This window comes from Narcine bancroftii, chromosome 2 (genome assembly GCF_036971445.1).
Source record: "Narcine bancroftii isolate sNarBan1 chromosome 2, sNarBan1.hap1, whole genome shotgun sequence".
Taxonomy (NCBI): domain Eukaryota; kingdom Metazoa; phylum Chordata; class Chondrichthyes; order Torpediniformes; family Narcinidae; genus Narcine; species Narcine bancroftii.
Window position 1 is genome coordinate 70733718 of NC_091470.1, and position 27643 is coordinate 70761360.

A 27643-nucleotide genomic window follows, 5' to 3' on the forward strand; every position below is an offset into this window, starting at 1 on the left:
GCTGGCCAAGAACACAGCCTCCTCTACATGCGGGACTCAGTCAGCGGCCGGCGCTTCCTCGTCGACACTGGGGCCCAAATCAGTGTTATCCCGGCCACAGCCATCGAGTCTTAGAACCGACCTCGAGGACCTCCCCTCTGTACGGCCAATGCAATAGAGATCTGGACGAATGAGAACAAGACAGTCCACTTCCAGATTGGCTGGAGAAAAGTTCTCGTGGAGGTTCACCATCTCGTCCCTTCCAACCGCCATCCTGGGTGCTGACTTCCTCCTCGCCCATGGCCTCCTGGTGAATATTCAAGGTAGGTGCCTGGTAGTAGACGCCCGGACTTTCCAGGCCATTTGCCTCGACTCCTCCCACACAGAGCAGCCGCAGATGGCCAGCGACTCCTGTACGAGTTCCCGGCCCTCCTCAGGCCACAGTTCTCTGCTGCCTCACCGCGCCACGGGGTGTTCCACCACATCCCACCTAGGGTCCACCAGTTCATGCCAAGGCATGCTGGCTCCCGCCTGACAAGCTCCAGGTGGCGAAGGAAGAGTTTTTGCATCTACTGGAGCTGGGGATCATTCAGCTTTCCGACAGCCGTGGGCCTCACCACTCCACCTGGTCCCGAAAGATTCAGGCGGCTGACGCCCCTGCGGAGTCTAACGACGGCTCAACAAGGCGACAGTTCCTGACCATTACCCCATCCCTCACATCCAGGACTTTTTGGCCAACCTGCATAGTGCGAGGGTTTTCTCCAAGATTGACCTGGTGCGCGGGTATCACCAAATCTCGGTGCACCCTGAGGATATACCCAAGACAGCCATCATCAATCCATTCGGCTTGTTCAAATTTCCTTCACATGCCTTTTGGGCTAAAGAACGCCGCTCAGACCTTCCAGCTCCTCATGGACTCAGTGGCAGGGACCTGGATTTTATCTTCATTTACTTGGACGACATCCTCGTTGCCAGCAGGGATTGGGCACAACACAAGGCCCACCTGCGCACCTTCTTCTCCCAGCTGGCCGACTTCGGTCTCACCATCAACTCAGCCAAGTGCCAGTTCATGAAAGAGTCCATGCAGTTCCTGGGCCATACCATCATGGCCCGAAGGAGCCGCACCCACCGCTATGAAGGTCGCCACTTTCAAGGAGTTCCCATGCTTGGACAACCTCAAGGGGCTGCAGAAGTTTGCGGGTATGGTCAACTTCTATAACCAATTCATCCCAGGAGCCATGCGCATCATGCAGCCGCTATTCACCCTCATCACAGCCAAGCACAAAATGCTCACCTGGACCCCAGAGGCCTGCAGTGCATTTGAGGCCACCAAGGATGCCCTCGCAAAGGCTACCATGCTCACCCACCCGCACACCGACCTGCGTATGGCGCTCTCCATCAATGCCTCTGCCACAGCCATCAGCGCCATCCTGGAGCAGCAGGTGAATGGACAATGGAAGCCACTGGCATTCTTCAGCCGGCTTCTCCACCCACCAGAGTGCAAGTATAATGCCTTCAACCGTGAGTTACTGGGCATATACCTGGCGATGCGACATTTCCGCTATTTCTTGGAGGGGAGGACTTTTACCATCTTCACTGACCATAAACCCCTCACTTGGGCACTCATGATGGCAAAGGATCCCTGATCAGCCCGCCAGCAGCGTAACCTCTCCTTCGTGTCAGAGTTTACCACCAACATTCGGCACAATGCAAGGAAGGACAACGTGGTCGCCAAAGCACTCTCACAACTGGCCATCTGCATGCTGACACTCGGCCTCGACTTTGACCAGATTGCCCGGGATCAGAAGTCCAATGAGGAGACACAAGCTTTTAGGGCTGCCATGACAGGCCTGTGGTTCTGAGACCTCCCGACTCCTAGCGGCGAAGGCACCGTCATGTGTGATGTCTCCATGGGCAAACCACAGCCAGTGGTTCCCCAGCGGTGGCACAGGCAAGTCTTCCATCACACCCATGACCTTTCACACCTGTCCATTAGGTCTACGGTCCATATGGTGGCAGAGTGGTTCATCTGGCATGGGCTGCGGAAGCAGATCACAGGCTGGGCCAGAACATGCACCCATTGCCAATGTCCAAGGTGCACAGGCACACCAGGGCACCCATGCAAGAGTTCGAGCACATCCAAAAACAGTTCAGCCATATTAACGTGGACATAGTCGGTCCCTTACCAGTTTCACGGGGCAACCGTTACCTCTTCACAGTGGTAGACCGCACCATTTGTTGGCCCGAAGCGATCCCGATGCCAGATGCCTCCACGGACTCCTGCTCCCGAGCGCTATTGCACAGTTGGGATGCCCGGTTCGGTATTCCGAATCACCTCACCAGCGATCGGGGTGCCCAGTTCACCTCTGCGCTCTGGGCACAGCTCGCCAACAGGTAGGGTATAGAGCTACACTGCACCACGGTCTATTACCCGCAGGCCAATGGGCTGGTCGAGCGTCTGCACCGCCACTTTAAGTCGGCACTTATGGCCTGACTCACCAGTCCCGACTGGGTGGACGAACTGCCTTGGGTGCTCCTGGGCATCCGCTCCACTCCCAAGGAGGATCTGCAGGCATCATCAGCTGAGCTGGTCTACGGCGCACCACTGGCACTGCCCGTTAAAGAGTCAGGTGAGTTCATCAACGTGCCTCCCAACCCCAGCAGTCGCCGCACAAGCTACTTCCCCACCTCCGGGCCCACTTGGACTCCTTGGCACCCCCACCTCCGCTCAGACACAGCACACGGCCATCTTACATCCCCAGCGAGCTGCACTCCACAGAGTACATTTTTATTTGGCAGGGCCTGCCCGTGGAACCTCTGCAGAGACCTTACAAGGGGCCGTACAGGTTGTCCAGCATTCGGGGCCTACATTCATGCTGGACATCGGCGGCAGGTGGGAGCTGTTTACTGTGGACAGGCTGAAGCCAGCTCACCTCGACCCCACCGAACCAGTGATCGTGGCCCAGCCCAAGAAGCGAGGCCGCCCAGCTAAAAAGGAGATTGGCGCCGGTTCTGGGGTGGGGGGGGGGGGGGCTGTGTGGCGGCATGCCACTAGGCAGGTGAACCGGCCCAAAATGGTGCCATCAGGGTTTTCCCTTCTTCTCAGCACCGGGCTCAGAAGCCCGCGCTGGGGGACCATGTGATGCCCGAGTGACATCGGCGCCCCCCAGTGCGGTTCTCAGCCAGGTCCGTCCGGGCCAGCAATAAACCAGTTTTTCTGGTCACTAAGCTCAACCCGTCTGGTTGTGTGTTCTTTCAGTAGCAGTGTCGCTGCCACTGCACCCTCTTGTTACCCCTGATTCATTCTTTCAAACTTCCTCATTGCAGGTTCCATGTTCCCGATTATAAACACTCTATATCACAAAATTGTTATTCATATCTCCACACTATCTTATCTCTACCACTTTTCAATCATTGCCCTGATACCATCCAGTCATGGGATCCCTTTCATTTACTCTTGAACTCCACAAGTTTCCTCTCAAATTCTTTGCCCAAAGAAGATTGCGATTTGGCTTCTCCAGCCTAATATAAGTGAAATTCTTCACCTCTTTAACGGTTCAATTAGATCCCCTGGCTGCTACCATCAACTCCAAGGTCTCTCCAGGACCTGGCCATGGCCTCCTCTTCCTTGTCATGCCGCCGCGTTGTCAACACCACATACATTAAATGCACGAGGCTCTTCTGACTGCTCGCTTGGCTGAGCAAACACATAGAGTGGATTCATGAGGAAGGCGCAAGAAAGTTGACGCTGATTATTTTTTATATATTGATTTAGCCGGATAATATTGAATGGGTGAAGACAAGAGGAATAGATTGGGTGCCTTGCATCGAGAGAGTCAATTCAGGAATTATTTGAGGTTTGACACTTTATTTTCGAAATAGTGGAGTCGTCCACAGTTCTGGCGTGCAAAGTAGGTGCTGGAAAACAAACGAGGGCATTAACATTAAACCAAATTTTTAAAAGTTTTCAGCAAGTGGTTACAACACCAGTTACATGGATAGATAGAGAAATAATGAATGTGCATCAGGCATTCTCAACGGGATTCAACGACCCCCGGGTTGGGGGGGTGGGGGGGTGTCACAGCACATTTCAACCTTGTTTTCTCTTCACCTCACGTAGCATAAATATTTTAATGTTTTTTTAATGTCGTCTGTAGGAGGGAAGCCTGGAAGAAACCGATAATTGACTGTTTTCAAGGAACAGGACCGATGAATTTTGAGAAAGGTTGAAAATGGCTGCTGCAGATGAACCAAAAGATGATTTTATTATTCAACAAATGCATGTCGTTTAAACTGGGAATTCCATCCACGTCAGAGCTGTCGCTGTGATAGTCGGAGCTATCAACATTCGGCTGCTGGGGACTTTACATCTGGAAGCTTTAAACAATACGCGTTGCAGGAACACACCGAGAGAGCCCAACGCTCATCCTCTCCGGCGGCCTCGCTATCTCAAAACTGGGCATGAGAATAAACCTTCTTCTTCTCATTTCCTCATGCAAAACCGAGCCATGTTGGCATTTTCTCTGTCACATTCTTGGAATATAAGAGGACTCCAATCACGGGAATAAAACGATCTGAAAATAGCCAAGTCACAAAAATTAATCCCACACAATCTGCGATACAAGAGAGCAGAGCATCTTGTAACAAGATCTCCAAAAATCACGTTGCATTCTGTTCTTGCGTATTTTTTTCAAACCCCGTCAATTTGCAGACCGAGGGACAGAAAATACTAAAGGTCAATATTTTCACATCAAAAGCCTTCCCCCCCACCCCGCATATCACATGCGGTAACATTGGGCTTGGTGGAAACAAGACAACCAGAAACAATCGATTGATGATGAGATTGCTAAAATCGATGGTACTTTGAAGTTAGTTTTCCAATAACAAATCTGTTTTCTAGAATCCATGTAATTTTAGTTGGGAAGAAGGCAAACGCTAAAGAAAGGACCTGCGCCGTTGAGTGTTTGACGTGAGACATCTTGGTTTGAAACGCTGTTCTGTCTCTAAACGCATCTTCTCAATGATCTGCTTGACAATTTAAAATGACAAAACTGAACGATTTTTCAGTTGAAAAGCTGACAAGTGAAGGCTTGAGTTTTAAAGTTGACAATGTAGCTTTAAAGCAGTTCTAGCAATGAGGCTACAGTGGTAATCACAAACCAGTAACTGCAAAAATAATTTCTTTGCAATCAAGAGAACCATTTTTACTATTATTCAATGTCTCATTGCATAGACTTCAATTTGTTTTGGAATTCAACCGCTAAAAATTCTATCTGGGGTAAATCAGGAAATTGTGCACCGTGCAATATTGGTGCTGGCACGTTTATGTAATGATGCTCCACGTAAATTACTTATCAACATTAAGCTAAACCACTCGTGATGTTTTCAAACAACCAGAATGCAATGGTTCCAGTTGAAACTTTTGCATTTTGCTATCTTTCGCTCCTTGAACCGTAGGATATTGATGTGATGCATTCTTCTCCCAATCTTCTTGTCGATCGATTGCGGTCCCGTTACGATGGACAGTCCGAGTTGACCAATCAGCGAGCGGCTTGGAATTTTGCCTGGACCAATCAAAATGGCAGTGAGTGGCGGTGGGCGGAACAGTGGGCGAGGGGTTTAATGCGAGGCGACTGCAGTGGCGGGAGCTGCGCTCACGATTCCTTGTGCGCAGGAACCAAAGCTTCCAAAATTGCTGAATTCAGGGAGCGGCGCGCTCTGCCGCCGGGTCTGCAGTTACCCCCGATGGAGGAGATGGAGGAAGAGCTGAAGTGCCCCGTGTGCGGAGCGTTTTTCCGAGAGCCCATCATTTTGCCCTGCTCACACAACCTGTGCCTGGCTTGCGCTCGCAACATTCTGGTGCAGACGCCCGAAGCCGAGTCCCCCCAGAGCCGCGCCTCGGGCTCCGACTATGACTACCTGGACCTGGACAAGATGAGTCTGTACAGCGAAGCCGACAGCGGCTATGGCTCTTACGCCGGCTTCGCCAGCGCGCCGACCACCCCTTGTCAAAGGTCCCCGAACGGTGTGAGGGTCTTCCCGCCGTCGCCGGCGGTGCCTCCCCGCAATTCGTGCATCACCTGCCCGCAGTGCCACCGCAGCCTGATCCTGGACGAGCGAGGGCTCCGCGGGTTCCCCAAGAACCGCGTCCTCGAAGGCATCATTGACCGCTACCAGCAGGGAAGAGCTGTGGCTCTCAAGTGCCAGCTGTGCGAGAAGGCGCCTAAAGAAGCCACCGTCATGTGCGAGCAGTGCGACGTCTTCTACTGCGAGGCCTGCCGCCTGCGATGCCATCCTCCCCGGGGCCCGCTGGTCAAACACCGCCTGGTGCCGCCGGCCCAGGGCAGGATCTGCAGGAGGCTGAGCCCGCGCAAGATCTCCACCTGCACCGACCACGAGCTGGAGAACCACAGCATGTATTGTGTCAACTGCAAGGCACCCGTCTGTTACCAGTGCCTGGAGGAAGGCAAGCATGACAGCCATGAGGTGAAGGCGCTCGGGGCCATGTGGAAACTTCATAAGGTGAGCATCAGGACGGGACGGGAGAAATCGGGTTAGCTCTTACCTGTTGGATAGTCAGAATTGACAAAGATGCCTCCATTCCCTCTGCTCCTGTCGCACATCATTGAGATCTGCTCACTTCTCATTTACTGGATAGTTTTCCCCCAATTATTCCTGTGGTGCCTTTCTGCAAGCAAGAAGAGTGCATTCTGTTCTTGTGATGCCTGTTTTATTTAAATATTCTACTGCTTCCAAATGATTCTTATTTAAACCCGCTTGCAAAGGTCTGCAGATGTTGGCCAATTTGTGTCTGGGAGCTACCTTGTTTTTACCTGTATCAATTTCAAACAGCTTGTCATTTGTTCCTTCGGAATTAATCTGGTTACAAATTCGGCCGTTTTGGGTCTTCTGCTTTTTCAAGAGAATGCTTAAGGGTTGATGCAAGGCCCCCAGTCGCTCTCTGCTGCAGAAATCTTCAGTCCATCTCGATTGCAGGGAACATCGGAAAAAAATAAAGGCGCGCCAAATTTGCTTGAGCTTTTCGTAGAATCGTACAGTAGCAGCAAGTTTGTACCACAGATGGAGGTCATTGGACCAGTGGAAAACCCACTACCCAGCCGATGGGTATCAGCCCATGATCCTGCATCTCAGCTTTTCAGAACCCCTTTATAAACGCGACGAGCACCTCTGCGTTCACCATTATTCGCTTTGCATTCCAAAGCCCAACAAACTCCGATGTAAAAAAAATGAAACATCAGCTCCCCTCGAAACAATATTTCAGTAACTTTGTATCGATGCCCATACATCTTGATCCGTCCGCTGAAGGTTAGGTATGTTATTGACGAAATTAATCCATTCGATTTACTCCATCTAGGTTCCCGGTAATTTTATAGGTTTATTAAGTCTGCCTTGGTCTCCTCTGTTCCCGAAACAGTATCAGCAATATTTCCTCGTGGCTAAAAAAAAACCAAATCTGTGCTTGTGCACTCCGATCTGCACTCACTCGATTGCAATCACTCATTTCCTGTAATGTTTTGTTTTAATAGTAATTTTAATGACATTGATGGAAAATAATTGTAAAGGTGTAGCTTGACCTGATTAACAAAAATGTTGAGTGAGAGAAACTTGCTGTTTAAAAGAATGTCATTCCCTGGCACTGACTGGTACTGGAAGAATTTGGATTCAAGTCCATTGTTGGAGAAATGCGTGCCAGAGCATCTAGCCTGACGCTCTGGTGCAGTTGTAATATTTAACAAAGGGCCCATTGCTCCATCAGGTAGATTTAAAAATTCCTGCAGCACTCTTTCAAAGCAGAACATGGGCACTTTATCCATTGCATTCATTAGGGTTGTGAAAACCCACGTTTGAGTGTTTCTTTTACCTAACGATTAATTTAGCAATCGGATGGAAGAAATTTGCTGGGATTTTTGCCCTTTTGGTGACACTTTACAGACATAGGATGTTCATCGAGATTACCAACAACCTACATCTATAATTTTATCATTTATAATTTAGAGGGAAATTTATTGAGCATCATTGCTTTTATGAGCCAATCACAAACAACTTTATAATTCCTGGAGTTGAGGTGCTGTATAAAATCTCTTATTAGTGTTCAATAAACTTGATCAGCAAAATATTCCATTGATTTGCGGTAAGACTTTTTTTTAAACTGAGTCCTCTGATTCTTTCATGCAACTTGGCAGATGGCCTCTTTTCTAGTTGCTGTTATCAACATATGTTTGGAGCACAGCAAAGCCAATGTGAATCTGCTTTCCCAACCCCCACTGCAGCCTATGACCTATATTGTTCACAGCCATCAGCTGTAAGCTAATGAGAAGAATCTCATTTTTTTCCCCATTCTTGGTATTTAATGGCTGTTGGTTTCATTCCATTAGTCCCTATTGCTATTCATTTCATTTTGTATAGTGAGATTCATAAAAACAGGCTTTGATTAATATTTCCAATATCAGAAAAGTTATATTTTGGTTTCCATATTAAGCATTTTTGTTTCACTTTTGCTTTGTATTCAATATTAAATTGATTGTAATGCTTTGTTACAGCTTGGGATTCCATTTGCTGATGTTATTTTCTGTCCTTTATATAATTGAGGCTAATTAATTAAACTGCATTTACACCATTATGTTCATATTATTTTGGAAGATTGTCATTGTGAATATGTAAAAGGTATTATTGCAAAGATTGATATTTTACTTGCACCTTAAGAAATCATTTCAGTCAGTCTCTAAAGCAGGCCAGTGCAGCCATTTGCTTAATATACTGATGAGCTTGAACATAATGCATTAACTTTTTAAATCTGTTTTCCTGAATGGCATGAAAAGAAATTAGTTTAGCATTAAAGACTAAATTCCAGCAATGTCACGAGCACAGCACATTGACTGGAGGTCAATGAAAACTGCATACCTACCTTGTTTATACAAAATGAACATATACATATTTATATTTAAACACAACTTTGTGTTGTTCTACACATTTGGGGACTGTTAAATAATCTGCTGGAAAGTTGTTGCTGGTGTGATGAGTTGTGGTTCTAAAGAGGGAGCCTTTGTTTTGAAAATTGAACAAGGGGCAATCATGGTCAGACTCAGTATACAAGTGGTGCAAAGGCAAATTGGTGTTCTCGGTTACTTGTTATCCTGCTCACAAATCCCTTGATTTAAAAAAAAATACCTGGCTATGTGTCAAAACATTGTTCTTTCTCCTCAACATTTTACCACCTTACACACCAGCTTGAGCGTTCCCACTTTATTACGCAGAAGTGGTCACCACTCACTTGGTTACCCTGCTAAGTTGAGGCAGCAAGTCTCAGGAGTGCAAAATGGGATATTAACATGTATCCTTTCTGTGAAAGAGCAGCTGACAACTAGAGAAAGACTTTGAGACAGCATGGAAAGATAGCTGGCAGGAGGGAACAGATCCCACTGTGGCTGCAAAAACATGTAAGAAGAAATACCCCCTGAGTCAGCAAGATGACTCATTGGCAGGTAACCTGGTAACTGACACAGGAATGGAACCGACAACGACTTGGATGATCAGCATACCTGAGGCTACAACAGCAGGACTCAATCTCCAGAGTTGCATATATGGCTGGGCAAATGTTACTTCCACTAGAGGCCTGAAAGTACATCAGGGTAGGAAAGGATGTCTGAAGAAGGGGCCACAGTGACCTTTTTGAGAAGCAGGTTGAGTCAATTAACTGATGTTCAGCTGCAGGACAAAACCCAAAGTCTGCATGACATTAATACCCCTGTCCCAGCAGAGGAAGAGCAAGGCACATGAGAACAACCTGAACCCAGCCCATTTTGACCGACAATGGAAAAGAAGGTGTGAAAGCAGTTGATCAAGTGGCTAAAATCCTGTGAGAAGGCAACGCCTTGAAGTTGGAAAGAATGGGGGAATTAATATATGGGGTGGATCATTTTGGAGTGCAAAAGAGGAAGAAGATGACTCTGATGATCCTCACCAAGTCCAGGAGGCAGAAGGAAATGGATCATCTGGTCAGAGAGAGGAGGCTGCTGAAGAAACATTGGAGGAGAAGGAAGGCATAAATCTGTTGCAAGCAGATAGTGGGAGCAGGCTTGTGGAACTGAGGAGAGCTGAAAACCTGGTTGGGAAGGAGGAGCAGACAAGTACCAGTTTCTATAAAGATCCCTTCAAGTTTGTGAAGGGTCTCTTTATACGGGAGAAGAGTAGAAGCCTCAGCATCAAGGGCAGAACTGGAAAAACACCTGGAAAAGTTCCACACAGACCACCAACACCATGAAGAGTTCACCATCTCACCTGACATGCCACCAGTTCATCCACCGGAACACCCACGATATCAGCCCACCGAAATGGAGCGAGATGGATAAAATTGTGCATAGAGTAAGGGCTCCATCAGCCCAAGGTCCCAATGAAATGCCATACAGGCTCTACAAAAAATGCACCAAGTGTCCTGCGGTTCCTCTGGAGGCACATAAAGGTGGTATGGCATACCAGGAGGAACCAACATCCTGCTGGAGAGCCAAAGGGATCCTGATTCCCAAAGGAAAAGGGTTAATCAGAAATCAGCCAATTCCACCAGATCAGTCTCCTGAACATTGAGGGCAAAATCTTCTTTAGTGTACAGGCTGTCAAGATATCTGATTGATACTTCAATCCAGAAAACAGGGCTCTTGGCCTTCTGGCTGTCTGAAACATGTTTGCACTATCTGACATCAGATCCATGTCACCAAAAATGAAGGAACAGATCTTGATGTGGTGTTCCAAGACCTCGCCCATGCCTTTGGCTCAATCTCTCTTAAACTCCTGGACTGCGTTTGACTTGTTTAGAGTGCCAGTGGCCCTCACAAGCCTCCTTCCAGGATGTGAAGGTGTGTGACAACATCTGGAGGTGGGAATCATGTACTATCTCCCTGCTAACCTTCACCATAGCTATGGAGGTTATCAGAGCATCTCAATTGGTGGTTGGAGGGCAGTGTATAAGATCTGGCTTGAGAATGCTGCCTATCAGATCATACTTAGACAATCTCACAACACTGACCACAACTAAGGCTGTACTGTACACCTGTTGAGGAAGCTTCAGGAGAACATTGAGTAGGTTTGGATGAAAATCAAGTTGAGCAAGCCCAGAAACATCTCCATCATTAAGGGGAAGCTGGTAGATCAATGCTTCTACATTCCTACAGTCTTTGAGAAATCAGTGAAAAGCCTAGGTCGATGGTATAACATATCCCTCAAAGATACAGAGCAGGTACATCAGCTCAGGAAGCCTGCCATCAGTAGCCTTGAGAATATTGACAGAATCACACTACCTGGCAAGGTATTCATTTTGGGCTCTTTCCACACTCATGTGGCCACTAACCCTGTATGAAGTTCCAATCTCGAGCGTGGAAAAGCTGGAGTGACTGATCAGTTTGTATGTAAGGAAGTAGCTTGGTCTTCCCAGATACCTCAGCAACATAGGGCTCTACAGAAAAGGAGTCTTATAGCTACCCATTTCCAGTCTTTCAGAGGAGTATAACAGCACCAGAGATGATATTAAGAGGTGGGTGGGGTGATCCATTTGTAGCTCAAGCTGCTGTCATTCTGGATACTGGTAGGAAGTGGATTCCATCAGAAGCAACTAAGCAAGCAAAGTCAGCACTCAAGCAGAGGGACATCAAGGGGCAAGTGCAGCAGGGGAGGATTGGTCTTGGAGCCAGTAGACCAGCCTGGAACAAGGCTGGACCATCTCAGATTTGCAGGCTTGTGATGGAGGAAATGTGTCCGCAGGAGGAGGCGGCAAGGTATGCAAAGGCCATCACTCAGGCAAGGCAAAGGCAATGGACAAGATAGGAGGGAGTGGAGAAAAGGAAGATCTCTTGGAAAGAGCAGTGGAGACATTCAGAGCGAGCTTCATCATCAGGGCTGCATACGATGTCTTGCCATCTGCCATGAATCCCTGCCAGTGATATGGAGAGGACCCCACCTACACCCTCTGCCTGACTTCAGCAACACTAAAAACATTTTGGTGGGCTGCAAGACTAGCCTCATTCAAGACAGATACACCTGGCATCATAACCAGGTGCTACAGTATCTTGCAGCAGTGCTGGAATAGGCGCAGGAGTGTTAATACTCTACCTCCACCTTCATCCCACTTGGCCGTTAACAGCATTTGTCCACGAAGGTGAGGGTCAAGCCGGAATTATCACATTAAGATCAGATTCTGGGCAGTTAGGCAGGGCATGTGATTGGAAGGTGGCGGCAGACTTTGGCCAGAGGTTCTGCTTCCCAAATTAAATTGCAAAAACCAACCTCAGACCAGACCTTGTGCTGTGGTCGGCCTCACTTCATCTTGTTTATATAATTGCTGGATCCGGGAGGATGCAGTGGAGGAGGCCTGTGAGCACAAATAACTGAGTTACACTGATCTTGGAGCTGATGTGCAGCAACATGGCTGAAACGCAAGGGTCTGACCAATTAAAGTAGGCTCTAGAGGGTTTGTAGCCACATCGACGTCAAGGCTACTCCAGGATTTTGGAGTGTGAGTAAAGATGCATTGACAAGCAGTAGTCAGTGGCTCTGGATGAGGAGAAAGGATTCTCCTCATCCAAGTGAGTGAAAGGCAACAAGGGAGTGATGCTGAGATTCACTGCTATACCCTCCAGAGGTGTCATGGGTCTATCAGCGAATCACTGGAGAAGGAGGGGGCCCACTTGATAACCCAGAAGATGCCACCACTCACTTGGCTACCCCGCAGAGTCGAGGCAGCAAGTCTCAGGATTGCAATAAGGGATATTAACCTCTAATCCTACATAACATACCTTACAGATGTGGTCACACAACAACATTTTCCACTTTTGATACAGAAAACAATAAACATATTTCATCAGATCGTGTAGCATCAACTGGAAGTAAAGGGTAAGCAACATTTAACGCTAGGGCTCTCCTGAGCTTCTCAAGCATATTTGTATATTGCACTAGGACCCAGCATCTCCAGTCTTATTTAATTCCAAAGTAAACACGAATCTTGTGGAAAACCAGATACATAAAATGCTATAAAAATACTTGGCATTTAACAAGGCTTCTTGGCCCATGAACTCATTCCGTCCAATTAAGCCGGGTATGTTTTGAATGGTGGGAGGAAACTAGAGCCCCCATGCAGACACCGGACGAAGTGTGGAATTTGAACCCAAGATCTGATCGCTGGTGCTATAACAGCATTGTGATAATTGTGCCGCCCATTTGATGATATTTTGCTGAAAATGCATTTAAATACATTTAATATTTCACTTTGATACAAATCATGGAATTTTAAGCATGGCAATTAAGTTCTTTTTTTTTACTAATCCATCATAAGAAAGGCTACATCTTTGGATCTCAGAATTCATTTTAGGAAGTATAGGTAGATCTGATCCAAATTTTGTCTTCTCCCTCTAAATGTCTTCCTTTTTAAAGAAATAGTCATTAGAGCCCAATATTTTAGTTAAATATGTTGAAAATTACTTCTCAATACTTAGTATTATTTCTGCTTATTATACATGAGAGTGCTACTGTGTGAAGAATTCAGACACAAAGTTCATAGTTTGTACAAACAGGCTTTAATCTGCTTAAACTGGTACACACAAGGTCTCTGTACCTTCCAGGCTTCACATGCTCTATTGACTACCAAAGGGGTTGGCACAAGTCTTTATATGGGCTGGTGATTGACACCAAGTAGGTGGGGGTCAGCCTACCTATTTATCCTGGTCAAATAATTAAATGAGGAAGACCACTGGCTGAAATTTTGCAAACAGTTCATTGCATATTATATAGGAACATAGGAAGTAGGAACAGGAGTAGGCCAAAAATGGCCCATCGAGCCTGCTCTGCCATTCAATACGATCATGGCTGATCTAATTTATGACCTAACTCCACCTACCTGCCTTCTCCCTATATCCCCTAATTCCTCTATCATGTAAAAATTTATCTAACCAAATTTTAAATATGTTTAATGAGGCAGCCTCAACCACTTCCCTGGTTAGAGAATTCCAAACATTCACTACTCTCTGGGGAAAAACTATTTTTCCTCATCTCTGTCCTAAATCTACTCCCCCGAATCTTGAGACTGTGTCCTCTCATTTTAGTTTCCCCGGCCAGCTCAAAAAACCTTTCTACATCTATCCTATCCATACCCTTCATAACCCTATATGTTTCTATAAGATCTCCTCTCATTCTTCTGAACTCGAGCAAATACAATCCTAGATGATTTAATCTTTCACCATAAGTCAACCTAGTAAACCTCCTCTGGACCGTCTCCAAAGCCAGTATATCCTTCCTCAAATATGGAGACCAGAACTGAACACAGTACTGAACACGGTCTCACTAGTACCTTATACAGTTGCAACATTACCTCCCTACTCCTGAATTCAATTCCTTTAGCGATGAAGGCCAACATTCCATTTACCTTTTTAATAACCTGCTGCACCTTCAACCTAACTTTTTGCGATTCATGCACAAGCACTCCCAAGTTCCTCTACACAACAGCATGCTGTAGTTTTTCACACTTTAAATAATATTCATCTCTTTTATTTTTCTTGCCAAAGTGGATAACCTCACACTTACTAACATTGTACTCCATCTGCCAGACCTTTGCCCACTCATTCAGCTTAACTATATCCCTCTACAGACTCTCCACATCATCATTACAATTTGCTCTTCCACTCAATTGGGTGGATTCTGCAAACTTGGCTACACCACATTTTGTCCCCTCCTCCAAGTCATCATGTAATTGATGAACAGTTGTGGGCCTAATACTGACCCCTGCGGCACCTCACTTACCACTCTCTGCCAACCTGAAAAACTCCCATTTATCCCGACTCTCTGCCTCCTGTCAGACAACCAATTTTCAATCCAGGCCAATATACTTCCCCGGACTCCACTTTCCTGTAACTTATCAAATGCTTTCTGGAAATCCAAATATACAACATCAACCTGTTCCCCTCCACTGCACCCATTATATCCTCAAAGAATCTTAACAAGTTTGTCAAAGAAGATCTTCCCTTTCTAAAACCATGCTGTGTCTGGCTGATTGAACCCTTACGTTCCAAAAGTTTCACTATTTCATCTTTAATGACGGCTTCAAGCATTTTTCCAACCACAGACGTCAAGCTAATTGGCCGATAATTTCCAGTCTTCTGCCTACATCCCTTCTTAAAAAGTGGCATGACATTTGCTGTCTTCCAGTCTGCCGGGACCTGCCCAGAATCCAAGGAATTTTGGTATATGACCACCAATGCATCAACTATAACTTCTGCCATTTCCTTCAGAACCCTTGGATGCATATCATCAGGACCAGGTGATTTGTCTGGCTTTAGTCCCATTAGTTTCTCCATCACTACTTCCTTTGTAACAACTATTTTATCAAGGCCCTCCCCAACATTCGCATCCTTAACTCCGCACTTGGGCATGTTGGACATGTCTTCCACCGTGAAGACTGACACAAAATATTTGTTCAATGCCTCGGCCATTTCCTCATTTTTTGCTACCAGTTTTCCTTTCTCATCCTCTTCTGTTTTATATATTTATAAAAATTTTTGCTTTCTGTTTTTATATTTTGTGCCAATTTACTTTCATAATCCTTTTCCCATTTCTTATTACCCGCTTTGTAACCCCTTGTTGTCTCTTAAAAGTTTTCCCAATCTTCCAGTTTTCTACTGCTCTTTGCAGCTTTGTACATCTGCGCCTTCAATTTTATACTCTCCTTTATTTCCTTTGTTAGCCATGGTTGATTTTTCCCTCCCTTGCTGCCCTTTTTCCTGACCGGAATATATTTTTGTTGAGTATTACAAAATATTTCTTTGAAAATCTTCCACTGTTCCTCAACTGTTTCATCAATTAGCCTGTGCTCCCAGTCCACTCTGCCCAATTCCTCCCTCATCCTATGGTAGTCACCCCTGTTTAAGCATAATGTATTAGTTTTAGATCTAACTATTTCCCCTTCCATCTGAATGAGAAATTCAATCATACTATGATCACTATTTCCCAGATGGTCTCTGTATATTACATCATTTACTCTGTCATTGCACAACATTAGATCCAGGAGAGCATTTTCTCTTGTGGGTTCCTTAACATGCTGCTCAAGAAAGCTATCGCGGATGCATTCTATGAAGTCCTCTTCCAGACTCCCACGACCAACTTGATTTTCCCAATCTTCTTTCTTTGGCTTGGCTTCGTGGACGAAGATTTATGGAGGGGTAATGTCCACGTCAGCTGCAGGCTCGTTTGTGGCTGACAAGTCCGATGCAGGACAGGCAGACACGGTTGCAGCAGTTGCAAGGGAAAATTGGTTGGTTGGGGTTGGGTGTTGAGTTTTTCCTCCTTTGTCTTTTGTCAGTGAGGTGGGCTCTGCAGTCTTCTTCAAAGGAGGTTGCTGCCTGCCGAACTGAGGTGCCAAGATGCACGATTTGAGGCGATATCAGCCCACTGGCGGTGGTCAATGTGGCAGGCACCAAGAGATTTATTTAGGCAGTCCTTGTACCTTTTCTTTGGTGCACCTCTGTCTCGGTGGCCAGTGGAGAGCTTGCCATATAACACGATCTTGGGAAGGCGATGGTCCTCCATTCTGGAGACGTGACCTACCCAGCGCAGTTGGATCTTCAGCAGCGTGGATTCAATGCTGTCGGCCTCTGCCATCTCGAGTACTTCAATGTTGGAGATGAAGTCGCTCCAATGAATGTTGAGGATGGAGTGGAGACAACGCTGGTGGAAGCGTTCTAGGAGCCGTAGCTGATGCCGGTAGAGGACCCATGATTCGGAGCCGAACAGGAGTGTGGGTATGACAATGGCTCTGTATATGCTAATCTTTGTGAGGTTTTTCAGTTGGTTGTTTTTCCAGACTCTTTTGTGTAGTCTTCCAAATGCGCTATTTGCCTTGGTGAGTCTGTTGTCTATCTCGTTGTCAATCCTTGCATCCGATGAAATGGTGCAGCCGAGATAGGTAAACTGGTTGACCGTTTTGAGTTTTGTGGGCCCGATGGAGATGTGGGGGGGCGGTGCGGGGGGGCTGGTAGTCATGGTGGGGAGCTGGCTGATGGAGGACCTCAGTTTTCTTGAGGCTGACTTCCAGGCGAAACATTTTGGCAGTTTCCGCAAAACAGGACGTCAAGCGCTGAAGAGCTGGCTCTGAATGGGCAACTAAAGCGGCATCGTCTGCAAAGAGTAGTTCACGGACAAGTTGCTCTTTTGTCTTGGAAGTTAAAGTCCCCCATGACTACTGCCGTATCATTATTACATGCCTCACTTATCTCTCTATTTATTTCCTGTGCCTCTAAACTATTGTTATTTGGTGGGCGATAGATAACACCCACCAATAATTTTTTCCCTTTGTTATTCTTTATCTCTACCCAAATGGACTCAACATTATGTCATGTTTCCATGATGACTACCAAATCATAGGCATGGGTACCGATTTGCACCTCAAGTTGGTGTATGGAGGCCACTGGGTAAGAACAGTGACTACAAATGAAACACAGTGTATTTAATGTCACCTGAGCAAGGTTCTGATCAATAGGTTTAGGCTGTATACATGATAGCATTAGTTTAATTATAAATCTGCTGACTTCACAAAATTAAACCATGTCATTGGTACAGTAGTTGTGTTCTAATTACCAATGCTCCAAACTGTGATTCCTATTAAATGACCTCCACCATAAGTTTACATCTTGAATACCAAAATATGCATGTTCAATCATGAGTACACACTCTTCAGGTAGATGTGTAGGGGGTGGTTGGGGGAGGGGGGTGGAGGGAAACAGCCACTTCAAGTCAAGAAAAACATTAGAGCTTGTGAAACCATATTGTAATAATGTGTCTGCATTTGAGTAAAATGGGTAGATAAAAAGATAACACAAAGTTAAAAGATTATTTGTAGCAGTTTTAACAGTTCAAGAATGGTGCCAAGTTGTGAGATTTCATGATTCCTGTTAAATTTTAAAATGGTGAAATTCTTATTTCTTCTATTTAAAAAAGGACTTGATACTTGAGTAGTGTGTTCCGTCCACACCAATGGAATTGGAGCATCACCATCCAGAGATATGGTTTCCCATTACTTTTCTCAAATTGAATCAGAGTTCTTTTCAATATTATCAGACACTGATTTCTAAATACTTCAAGCAATGAGATGAAGAATGGCCACATAGTATGGAAGAAGACTTTAATGATCTTTTCCATCTGCAGTCTCCCTGCATTGGCAAGAGGATTAGAACTTTCTGTATAAATTACAGGGATAATTCATGAAGAAGTGAAGGAGATCTTAGAATCTAAGATCATTAGGAACAGCGGCAGGTTTGGAAGGAATTTGGAATTGAAGAATAAATGAGTTGAAGATTGATAAGGTCTTTTGGATGAGTCAATGTGACCTTTGGTATTGTAGATGTGCCATTCAAAGGCGCAGGGTCATTATTGAAAGTAAGGTGGTGGTAGGGATGGTTTGTTGAAGGAAAATGAATTAATGGTGGGGTGGTTAAGATTTGTTAGTATGGGAAGGATAGCTAGGTCTGAAGTTTTGTGAAGGCGAATGCAAAATAACAAACAAAATCTGCTCTGGTTCTGAATCTCAATCCAGTTTTTGTGCATTCCCACTAGATATCCTCTTTCTTGCCTCCCATAACATCAGCACAGACAATCTTGCATTGATTTCTCCCATTTTAGTCAATTGTTTTAATATTTTAATTTCAAATATTTTGTACATCCAATGGTGAAAAAGAAAGGGGTAGAGGTCAGGATGCAGTGCAGTTTTAGAATAAAGCATGTTATCAAACAAACAACAAGTCATCTGAGTCTGATGCTTTCTTTCCAATTAATTTCACTCCTCTAAAATGTTCAATTTTTAAATAAACTATCACAATATCTAAAATAAATAATTGAAAGCTTGGCTGCAAGCTATTATTGAAATATGCATGTAGTTTCAAAAAAAATCAGATGTTTTGTTTGTCCAAATAGAACCACCTATTTATTCAGAATGATTGAAGCTCCCCTGCTGCACTGAAGCTTTTCAATCCACATAGGGACTGCTTTCAGGACCAATTACATATTTGCAGTTAAAGCGTAAGGGGTTATATTCTCAAGAGCATACATGTATAGTACTAGGTCAAGAGGATAATCATGGTTACTGGAATACTTTATTGATCTATAGTAATGGAGTTGCTTGACACAAGACTGAACCGATGACATCAGTCAATATTTTGGGAAAGATTTTTGTTTGCTCTCGGGGCTTTTACAATTGGCAAGAGTAAGATGGAATTTAAATTGAGGATAAAGATGCAGTAACCTTTTTTAACTCCTATTTTAACCTGCAGCATAGCTTCCAGTTCGTTACGTTCTTCTGTAACCTGCACTCCATCATTGTTGCCAACTACCCAAGCTAAATGGAATTGTGATTTTGTTTTGTGGGAATTTAAGAGTGTACTTACCACACTGGTTTGAAATAAATGTTTCACATTGTGTTTGTTAGAAAGAATGCACTCTGTCATTTACATGCCAATAAGTGTTATAATTTAAAAGGTGAAGGTTTGTAACCTTGGGTTTTTAATGATTCTTTTCCATTGCGCTCCTGAACTATATTAAAGCTTTGTCAAATGCCAGTATACGCTACTCTGGGATGCATAATTTGATACATTTTGGTGATTTTTTAAAAATTCAGTACAACAGGCCTTTTATTTGTTGCAATGTGCTCATTTATCCTGGTCAAATAATTAAATGAATTATCTGGATTTTTTTAAAAGAAAGCCAAAGGGAAATTTCAAACTGAAGGAAAATGCTGCTTCAGGAAATTAATTATACAATAATATTTTGGAATAAAATTATTGGTTAATCCGAGTTTTAAATGGAACCCCTGGGCACTCCATTAATCACCGCAATCAAATTTAAAACCTGAACAAATGCTCCATTGTCTTCTCAAAAATGTAAATGGGCTCTATTGGACATGTGCAGTTGCTTTTAATAGAATTTATTTTATTCAACTGTTTTTGTATAATATCTGAAATATATACATTCAGGGGAAAAAAACATGTTACACATGAACATAAATTCTGTATTTAAAAACACAATGCTGGAGAAGCTCAGCAGGTCAAGCGTGTTCTTTATGTAGCAAAGATAAAGGAACATAAACAATGTTTCAGGCTTGAAGCTTTCATCAAGATAGAGAAAAAAAATTAGTATTGATCACAGAAAGAACCTAGAATTTGTGAATCTTTAAAATAAATTGATTTTGCCTTGAATTCCTCTGACATTTGATGATCTTGTTTTTAATAAATTAGATGGAGAAACTGAGCACTAAAATTAAAAAAAATACTAATAGCCTAGGTTTGAAATAATGCTTCGTATTTGATTATCTGAGTTAAGACATTTTGAAGCTTAAAAAAAGCTGTAGGTTTAAGGGAATCCAAAATGGGGTTCGATAAGGAAGAGCATTATTTTTCAATAAAACCACTATATATATTGGAAATAGGCAATAGCTTTCAGTTTACTTCCTGGGCCTTGAATTGGAATAGAATAATTGCTTTATTAGTTAACAATATTACCTGATTGTCCTGCCATATACTTTGGTTGTGTGACCTTGATGTTTCCATGTTTGTGTTCCAATGAGAACTAAATTTCAAAAATACTTGTGGTAGTTAGCTAAGAAGTATTGAGAAGTTCTGAGAGCTTTATAAATGTAAATTCTTAGCTAAATCTGTAATTAATTTATTGCTGAATTTGACTTGTGCATAATTTCGGCTAAAACTCCTTTGTTTCAAAATATGCTTTTTCCTTTTTCATTAAATAATCACCTTTTGTATATGGAACAGGAAGGTGTAGAGGATTGCTATGAAGCTGGGTATTTTATTTTGTTTCAAAGAATGAAGGAGAACTAAGGAATTTCTTCAAATACCCTATTTATTTACTATCAGGTTAGAGCCTTACTGTTAGATAATTTTGGGCTTACGTTTCGGTTGCCTAGGTGGTCTAAATTTGAAGATCTACTTACTGAAGGGGGTAAGAAGGGATTTATATCTGAGATGTATGCTCTATTACAGCATAAAATGCTTAAGCTGGATATTTATAAATCTAAGTTCAGATGGGAAAAATATTTGTTTTATCTATTTTTCAGGATGATTGGATGAATATATATGAGGATAGTATGACTAAATTAGTGAATGTAAGATATAGATTGGTTCATTATAATTTTATACATCAGTTATATTTAACTCCTGAAAAGTTAAGTATAAGTTTATTTCTTCTGATTTATGTTTTAGGTGTCATAAGCAAGATGGTTCATTTTTACATTCTACTTGGGTATGTGAGTCAGTGAAACCCTTTTGGAATAGAATTAAGGAATTTTTAGAATTATTTAAATTCAAAATTTTGCTTGAGCCTTTTATTGAGTTATATTTAAAAATTGAGTTTGGAATAAAAACTAGGTAAGTTTCAGTTTGCTTTTTTGAGATTGGGATTAGCTGTAGCAAGAAAAGGTTTGGCAATTACTTGGAAAAATGAGACTGATTTAAGTATTCTGTGTGGCATATGGAAATGAGATCATATTCCATTGGAAAAGATCAAGTATAATATACGTAATAATGATTCTTTTTTTTTGTTAAAGTTTGGAGCCCGTATATGAGTTGTATCGTTTTGAATTTGTAATAGTTTTTTCCCACGGTTGTTGGGGTTGTACCAAACCATGGCGATAGATGATGATTGTGTGAGTTGATCTCCTCTTCTATCTTCTATTTTCTGTTCTTTCCTTTTTCTTTTTCTTTTTGGGGTAGTTTAGAGGGGGGTTGGGAAGGGTGGGGGATTATGGAGGACAAATACTGTGTATCCATTTGTATTTTGTTTTTGATTGTATGATTTATTTTGATCAATAAATTTTTAAAAATTAAAAATTGTCAGGTAATTTCACAAAGGGGCTAAAATTACTAAATGAATAAAAAAATTATATAAACTCAATTTTTCTCCTCTATTCGAGTATGTGAGATTGTCTTTTTCTAGATGGTCTTTAATAGGTCATATTAATGCAGTTGAAATGATAATATTACTTAAGTTTTTATATTGATTTCAAGCAATTCCAGTTTTCATCCCAAAGTCTTTTTTTTAATAGTATTGACTCAAATGTATTTTCTTTTATTTAGAAAAGCAAAAACCCTGGAATTATTAAATTTCATTTACAAAAATTGAGAAAAGATGGAGGTATAGCCTTACCTAATTTTAGATTTCATTATTGGGCTGCTAATATTCGTTATCTAGCTTTTGTATTTTTTTTATTCTGACTATAGCTATTAATTTACCTTACTTATGCTCTCATGGTTTTGGAAACCACAATAAGGTTTCCCAATCAGCCTCCCAAGGAGAAAAGTCCCAGCCTCTCTATATAATCAGAGGTGCAGTGCTGCCGGAACTCACCAAAGCACCGCTCTGGGCATCTGATGGGGCTGCTCCGGCGCCTTTTTGTTGATCTCTAGTACCTTTTATATAAAAATAAATTAGTCCTGCACCCCTGCATGTAACTGATGCCCTCCATCCCAATTAGAGAAAATCCCTTTCCTGCATCTGTGGTGATACAACCACTATTATTGCTGCACTCATGCCAGCCTACTGCAGGAGGCCACCACTGTACCTGCAGGTAGACAACCTAGGAGGCTGGCCCCATCTTGCTGGCTGTCAAACACTGGCCCATATAAAGACTTAAGCTGGCCTTTTCCTAAATCAGTCAGGCATGTGGAACCAGAGGCTACAGAGACCTGGTATTTAACTTTATGCTGATTAAAGCCTGTAGTAGTCTTCTTGGGTTTTGTTTGTTTGTTGCACCACAGCGCATCACAGCACCTACTCTGTAAATTGTGTATTTTTAAAGACATCACTTCTCTAAACTTTAAAGACTTGATGGATATGTTTTGCAATCAATTTTATACTGCATCGTTCGTAAAAGGTTTCTGGACTGGATGTTGCAGTTGGTGGAGGTACACAATTTGCAACATAACTCCATGGCTGCAATGTTGTTAGATTTTTTAAAGTCAATAATATCTAGCAAGATATAACCTCTCTAATCAAACCTTGACCTGTTTTGATCATATTTTTTATGTTGCAATAATTTTACCCTGCATCAGGTGACATTCAGCCAGTCTTTGTGAAGTGTGGATCTGTCAGCTGTTGTTGCGAAACACGGAGTGATAATTGTGCCTTGATCCTGGGCAGCAGTGCCAGAGTCTCCTCAGCGCTGACAAGGTCATCATTGCAGAAAAGCTTACCTCTCCACTGAGGCCAGCCCAGATCAAGGTCTCCGACCAGTCTGCACACAAACAGAAAATGCTGTTGCCTGGGTATCAGAGCTGCTAGTCAGTGCGGATCAGACAGACTGCAATCGTGGGGTTTGGGGGCTGCCACCCCACCAGCTAGAATCAAGGAGTCCGGGAGGCGTGGAGCTGGAACCTGGTCAATGCTGTCCTTTAAAGTTTTAAAATGGGTCCAAGTGGCAAACTTTCGAGTAACACAAAAAGTGCAGATATTATAATATTGAGCAAACAATTACCCTTTTTACACTGAGATCCCAGTAAATTGGTTGATCAATGACCTGTGTTTAAAACTGGGTCAGGTTGGAGTGTTTACACTGAACCAAGAAAAGCTGGTTCAGTGCAACCATTTACATAGGGACCCAGCATCCTGGTGCAAAAGGAGGTGGGACCTGTAGCATTACAGGGTTGGGATCCTGGGAAAGTGGGTAAGCTTGTTACTACCTATCTCTGCAGGTAAGAACTGGGATGAAAATGACCTCACATACTGTTTTAGTCACATTCACCCAGGTAAGTGAAATGATAAAAAAGGCTATTAAATACATTCTTTCTTGGTTAGTGTAGAAGGGCCTAATGAGCTGCTGGAGAAACTCAGCAGGGCAGGCAGCATCCATGGGTAGAAATGGCCAGTCAGGGTTGGGACTCAAACCTGAAACATTGACTGCCCATTTGCACTCATGGACTGAGTTCCTAATTGTGAGGAACTTTCCTGGGATTCCTTTTACCCTGTATGGCCAGGCAAAATTCCAGTGCTATCAAAAAAATTGCGATAATACTACAGTTGTTGGCAGAATCACAAATGTGCACAGGAGAGGAATAGATCAGCTCGTTGAATGGTGTGACACCAACAACCTTGTGCTCAATGTTAGAAAAACTAAGGAGATGATTGTGGCCTTCAGGAGGAAGTGAGAACAAGATTCAGTCCTCAATGAGTGCTCCAGAATGAAGAAGGTCAAGAACTTCAAATTCCTGGGTATCAACATCTCAAAAGATCTGTCCTGGAGCTTCCATGTCAATGAAATAATGAAGAAGGCTCTGACCACCACCGCCCAGGCCATTCCCTCTTCACGCTGCTACCATTGTGGGGGGGAGGGGGGAAGGGTACAGGAGCCTAAAGATGAGTACTCAGCGGCACAAAGACAGATTCTTCCCCGCTGCCATCAGATTCTTGCCTTACTTTGAGTTTTCATGCACTGGTTTCTTTATTCTTGTAAGGTGGTTTATATGAACGTTTATTTGCCCTGTGATCCACCCGCAAAGCAACAAATTTTGTGACTTGTTCATGACAATAAATTCTGATCAAAGGAGAGAGAGCTCAGTCCTGGCTGGACGTGGATCATCGCATGCACAAGTATTGTGTTAATTGTCTCCAAGTGTTGGTTATGTTTCTGTGTGTCTGAGAGCCTGTAGGTGTATGACTGCAAGCTCATCTATCTATTGGGGTAATGTGTTGGTGTGGGCAGCATATCAGAATTTGTTCATGAGCAAGTCATGAAATTTTGTGGCAGCATCAGAGTGAAAACATTCATACATCTTGCATTACGATTTAAAAAAAAATAACAGTGAGACAGTGTCTTTGGTTCAGCGTTGCAAAGCTAAAGTCTGTCTCTGAATGAGCCGATAAGTCAGATATTGTTCCCTGCTTTTGAGTCTGTATTTCTGGAGGAGAGGGAGTCTCGCTTGAACAATAATTCTCAGTTTGAGCATTAAAGAATGAATCTCTATTATCTACAACATTATGACAGGCATGCAAAAGGTGGACATTCAGCACCTTTTTCCTAGGGCAGGAGTAGCAAACACCAGAGAAATGAAGTGATTAAAGTTTAAGGGAGTCATGTAAAGTTTTTTTTACACACAGAATAGTGAGTGGCTGGAATGCATTATCAGGGTTGGTGGTGAAGGCTCAAACAATAGCAGCTTTTAAGAAACTTAGATAGGCACATGGATGAAAGAAAAATAAAGAGGTTCTGAGCTATGGAGGGCTTATTTTTGGGTAGGTATCTATAGATTGGCACAACATTGTGGACCACAGGGCCTGTGCTGTGCTATTGATTCATGACAGACGTGGAAAGGGTCTTGGCGAAATATGTATTTCCGATGTCTTCTATGTTGGCTCAAACTGTGATTAAGAAGCGGTTTATCTTGTTACAGCTACAGAAACTACTTTGTAATCTTAATGTTATAATCATTTCTAAGTAATGAATAGTTTTTAAAAATAAATATTTTTAAAGTATTTTTATTGGAGTTTTCAATTAAAAAAAAAAAATTAGACATACAGCACTGCATCAGGTCATTTCGGCCCACAAGTCTGTGCCACCCAATTTACACTCCATCAACCTACACCCCTGGTACGTTCTGAACAGTGGGAGGAAACCGTAGCCCCTAGAGAAAACCCTCACAGACACAGGGAGAACATATAAACTCTTCGCAGACAGCACGGGATTCGAACTCCAGTCCGGTCCTGATTGCTGGCTCTGTAAAGATTGCGCCAACCATGAGTTCCAATTATTAAATTTGTTCTGCGCAATCAAATTACTTGCACTTTGATAAATATATTCAGTTTTAATTAAGCTCCCAGGTATTACCTGAGTTAGTTAGAATTACATGTAAATTCCATAGACTGTGTGGGATGGGGGGGAAGAGAGTAAAATAACAGTGTTGAGTTGAGCTATTATTTTTCTGAATGTCACTCTTTAGCCATTTGTGGTACTGCCCTTGTTTCTCAAAATCAAAATTTAAAACAAATTTGGAACATATTCAACTTTTGACCTTTTGAGATGTTTATTTTCTGAGTTTAAGTGAAGTTTCAATTTGGAACAATTAATTCAATGGCGTGGAAGCCATTAACCCTGAAAACTGTTTTTGTGGAAATTACAAATTAATATTACTAAATTTGCACAATAAATAAAAATTGTTGTCATCGAGTAATCAAAATGACTGGAACCTTGCCATGTAGTCTACATTTACTCTAATATATTGATTAATGTTTTGGAGGCACTTAATTCTGCCTGCTTTTTCCCCCCCCCTTTTTAAAGATGGGATTACACACGCTACTTTTCAATCTGAAGAACTCCTCCAAAATGCTGTGAAGATTACCAATACAGCTATTATTTCTAGACCCTTGTTAGTCTGAGATGTGACTGATCAGGTTCTGGTGAGTTGTCATCCCTTTAATCACATTAATTTCCCTGGCTCTTTTAACTATACTAATTTCTTTCAGTTGCTCCCTCTGTTTAGACTGTTCAATCCCTAATATTATCGAGAAGTTGTTTGTATCCTCTAATATGTAATCATCACTAACCTTTTCACTATGTTCTCTGCAAGTTTCTTCTCATTGTGATTCCTTCATCAGTCTTTGTCTTCCTATATTAATTCTAAACTGACCCCCTACCTCAGGCCTTTTTCTTTTGGTTTTATCCTTTAAAACATAGAATATAGAATACTACAGCACAGCACAGTTGCTTTTTAAAAAAAAAAAGTACAAAACCTTCCATACCTTGTAACCCTCTATTTTTCTTACATCCACGGGCCTATCTAAAAGTCTCTTAAAAGCCCCAAATATTTCAGGCTCGACCACCGTCCTTGGCAAGGCATTTCAGGCACCCACTATCTGTGTTTTATTTTCTAAAACTTACCCCTGATGTCACCCCTAAAAGTCCCTCCCTTCACTTTATACACATCCTCTGGTGTGTGCTATGGCTGTCCACCCTATTTATCCCTCTCATAACCTTGTTGTCCTCTATTAAGTCTTCTCTCATCCTTTTATGCACCAAAGAGAATATTCCCAATTCTGCTAACCTTGCCTTATTTTCCAATACACATAACATCCTGGTAAATCTCCTCTGCATCCTCTCCATAGCTTCCGGATTCTTCCTATAATGAGGTGATCAGAAATGAACACAATACTCTAAATGTAATTGTACCAAAGATTTGTAGAGTCGCAACATGAGCTCTCTACTTTTGAATTCAATCCCCTTATTAATGAAGCCCAACGTCCCATAGGCCTTCTTAACTATCCTATCAAACTGTGTGGTGACCTTGAGGATTTGAACTCCATGGTCCCTCTGTTCATCCACACTCTTAAGTAAACAGCCATTACTGTACTCAGCCTTCTAGTTTGTCCTTCCAAAATGCAGCATCTCACACTTAACTGAATTGAACTCTATCTGGCACTTCTCCACCCAACTCTGCATCCTGTCTATATCCTCTTTGAACCTGCAACAACCTTCAGCTCTAACCTTTGTATCATAGAAAACTACAGCACAGAAAACAAGTCATTCAGCTTTTCTAGTTTGTACTGAAATATCATTCTTTTAGTCCCACTGATCTGCACCCATTCCATAACCCTCCAGACATCTTCCTTCCATGTATCTATCCAA

General features: G+C 43.0%; 1 protein-coding gene across 3 annotated transcripts in view; it reads left to right on the forward strand.

The window, feature by feature from the left end:
• Nucleotides 1–5510: 5510 nt before the first annotated feature.
• Nucleotides 5511–27643, forward strand: part of trim9 (tripartite motif containing 9) — a 55563-nt gene continuing 33430 nt past the window's right edge. For 2 of the 3 annotated variants that reach the window (XM_069917066.1, XM_069917067.1), the window contains exon 1: nucleotides 5512–6501. In XM_069917066.1, the coding sequence (XP_069773167.1) occupies nucleotides 5602–6501 (900 nt within the window). In that variant the 5' untranslated portion in view covers nucleotides 5512–5601. Of the gene's footprint in view, nucleotides 6502–27643 lie in introns of all 3 variants that reach the window. The other variant, XM_069917064.1, reaches the window with a different exon arrangement.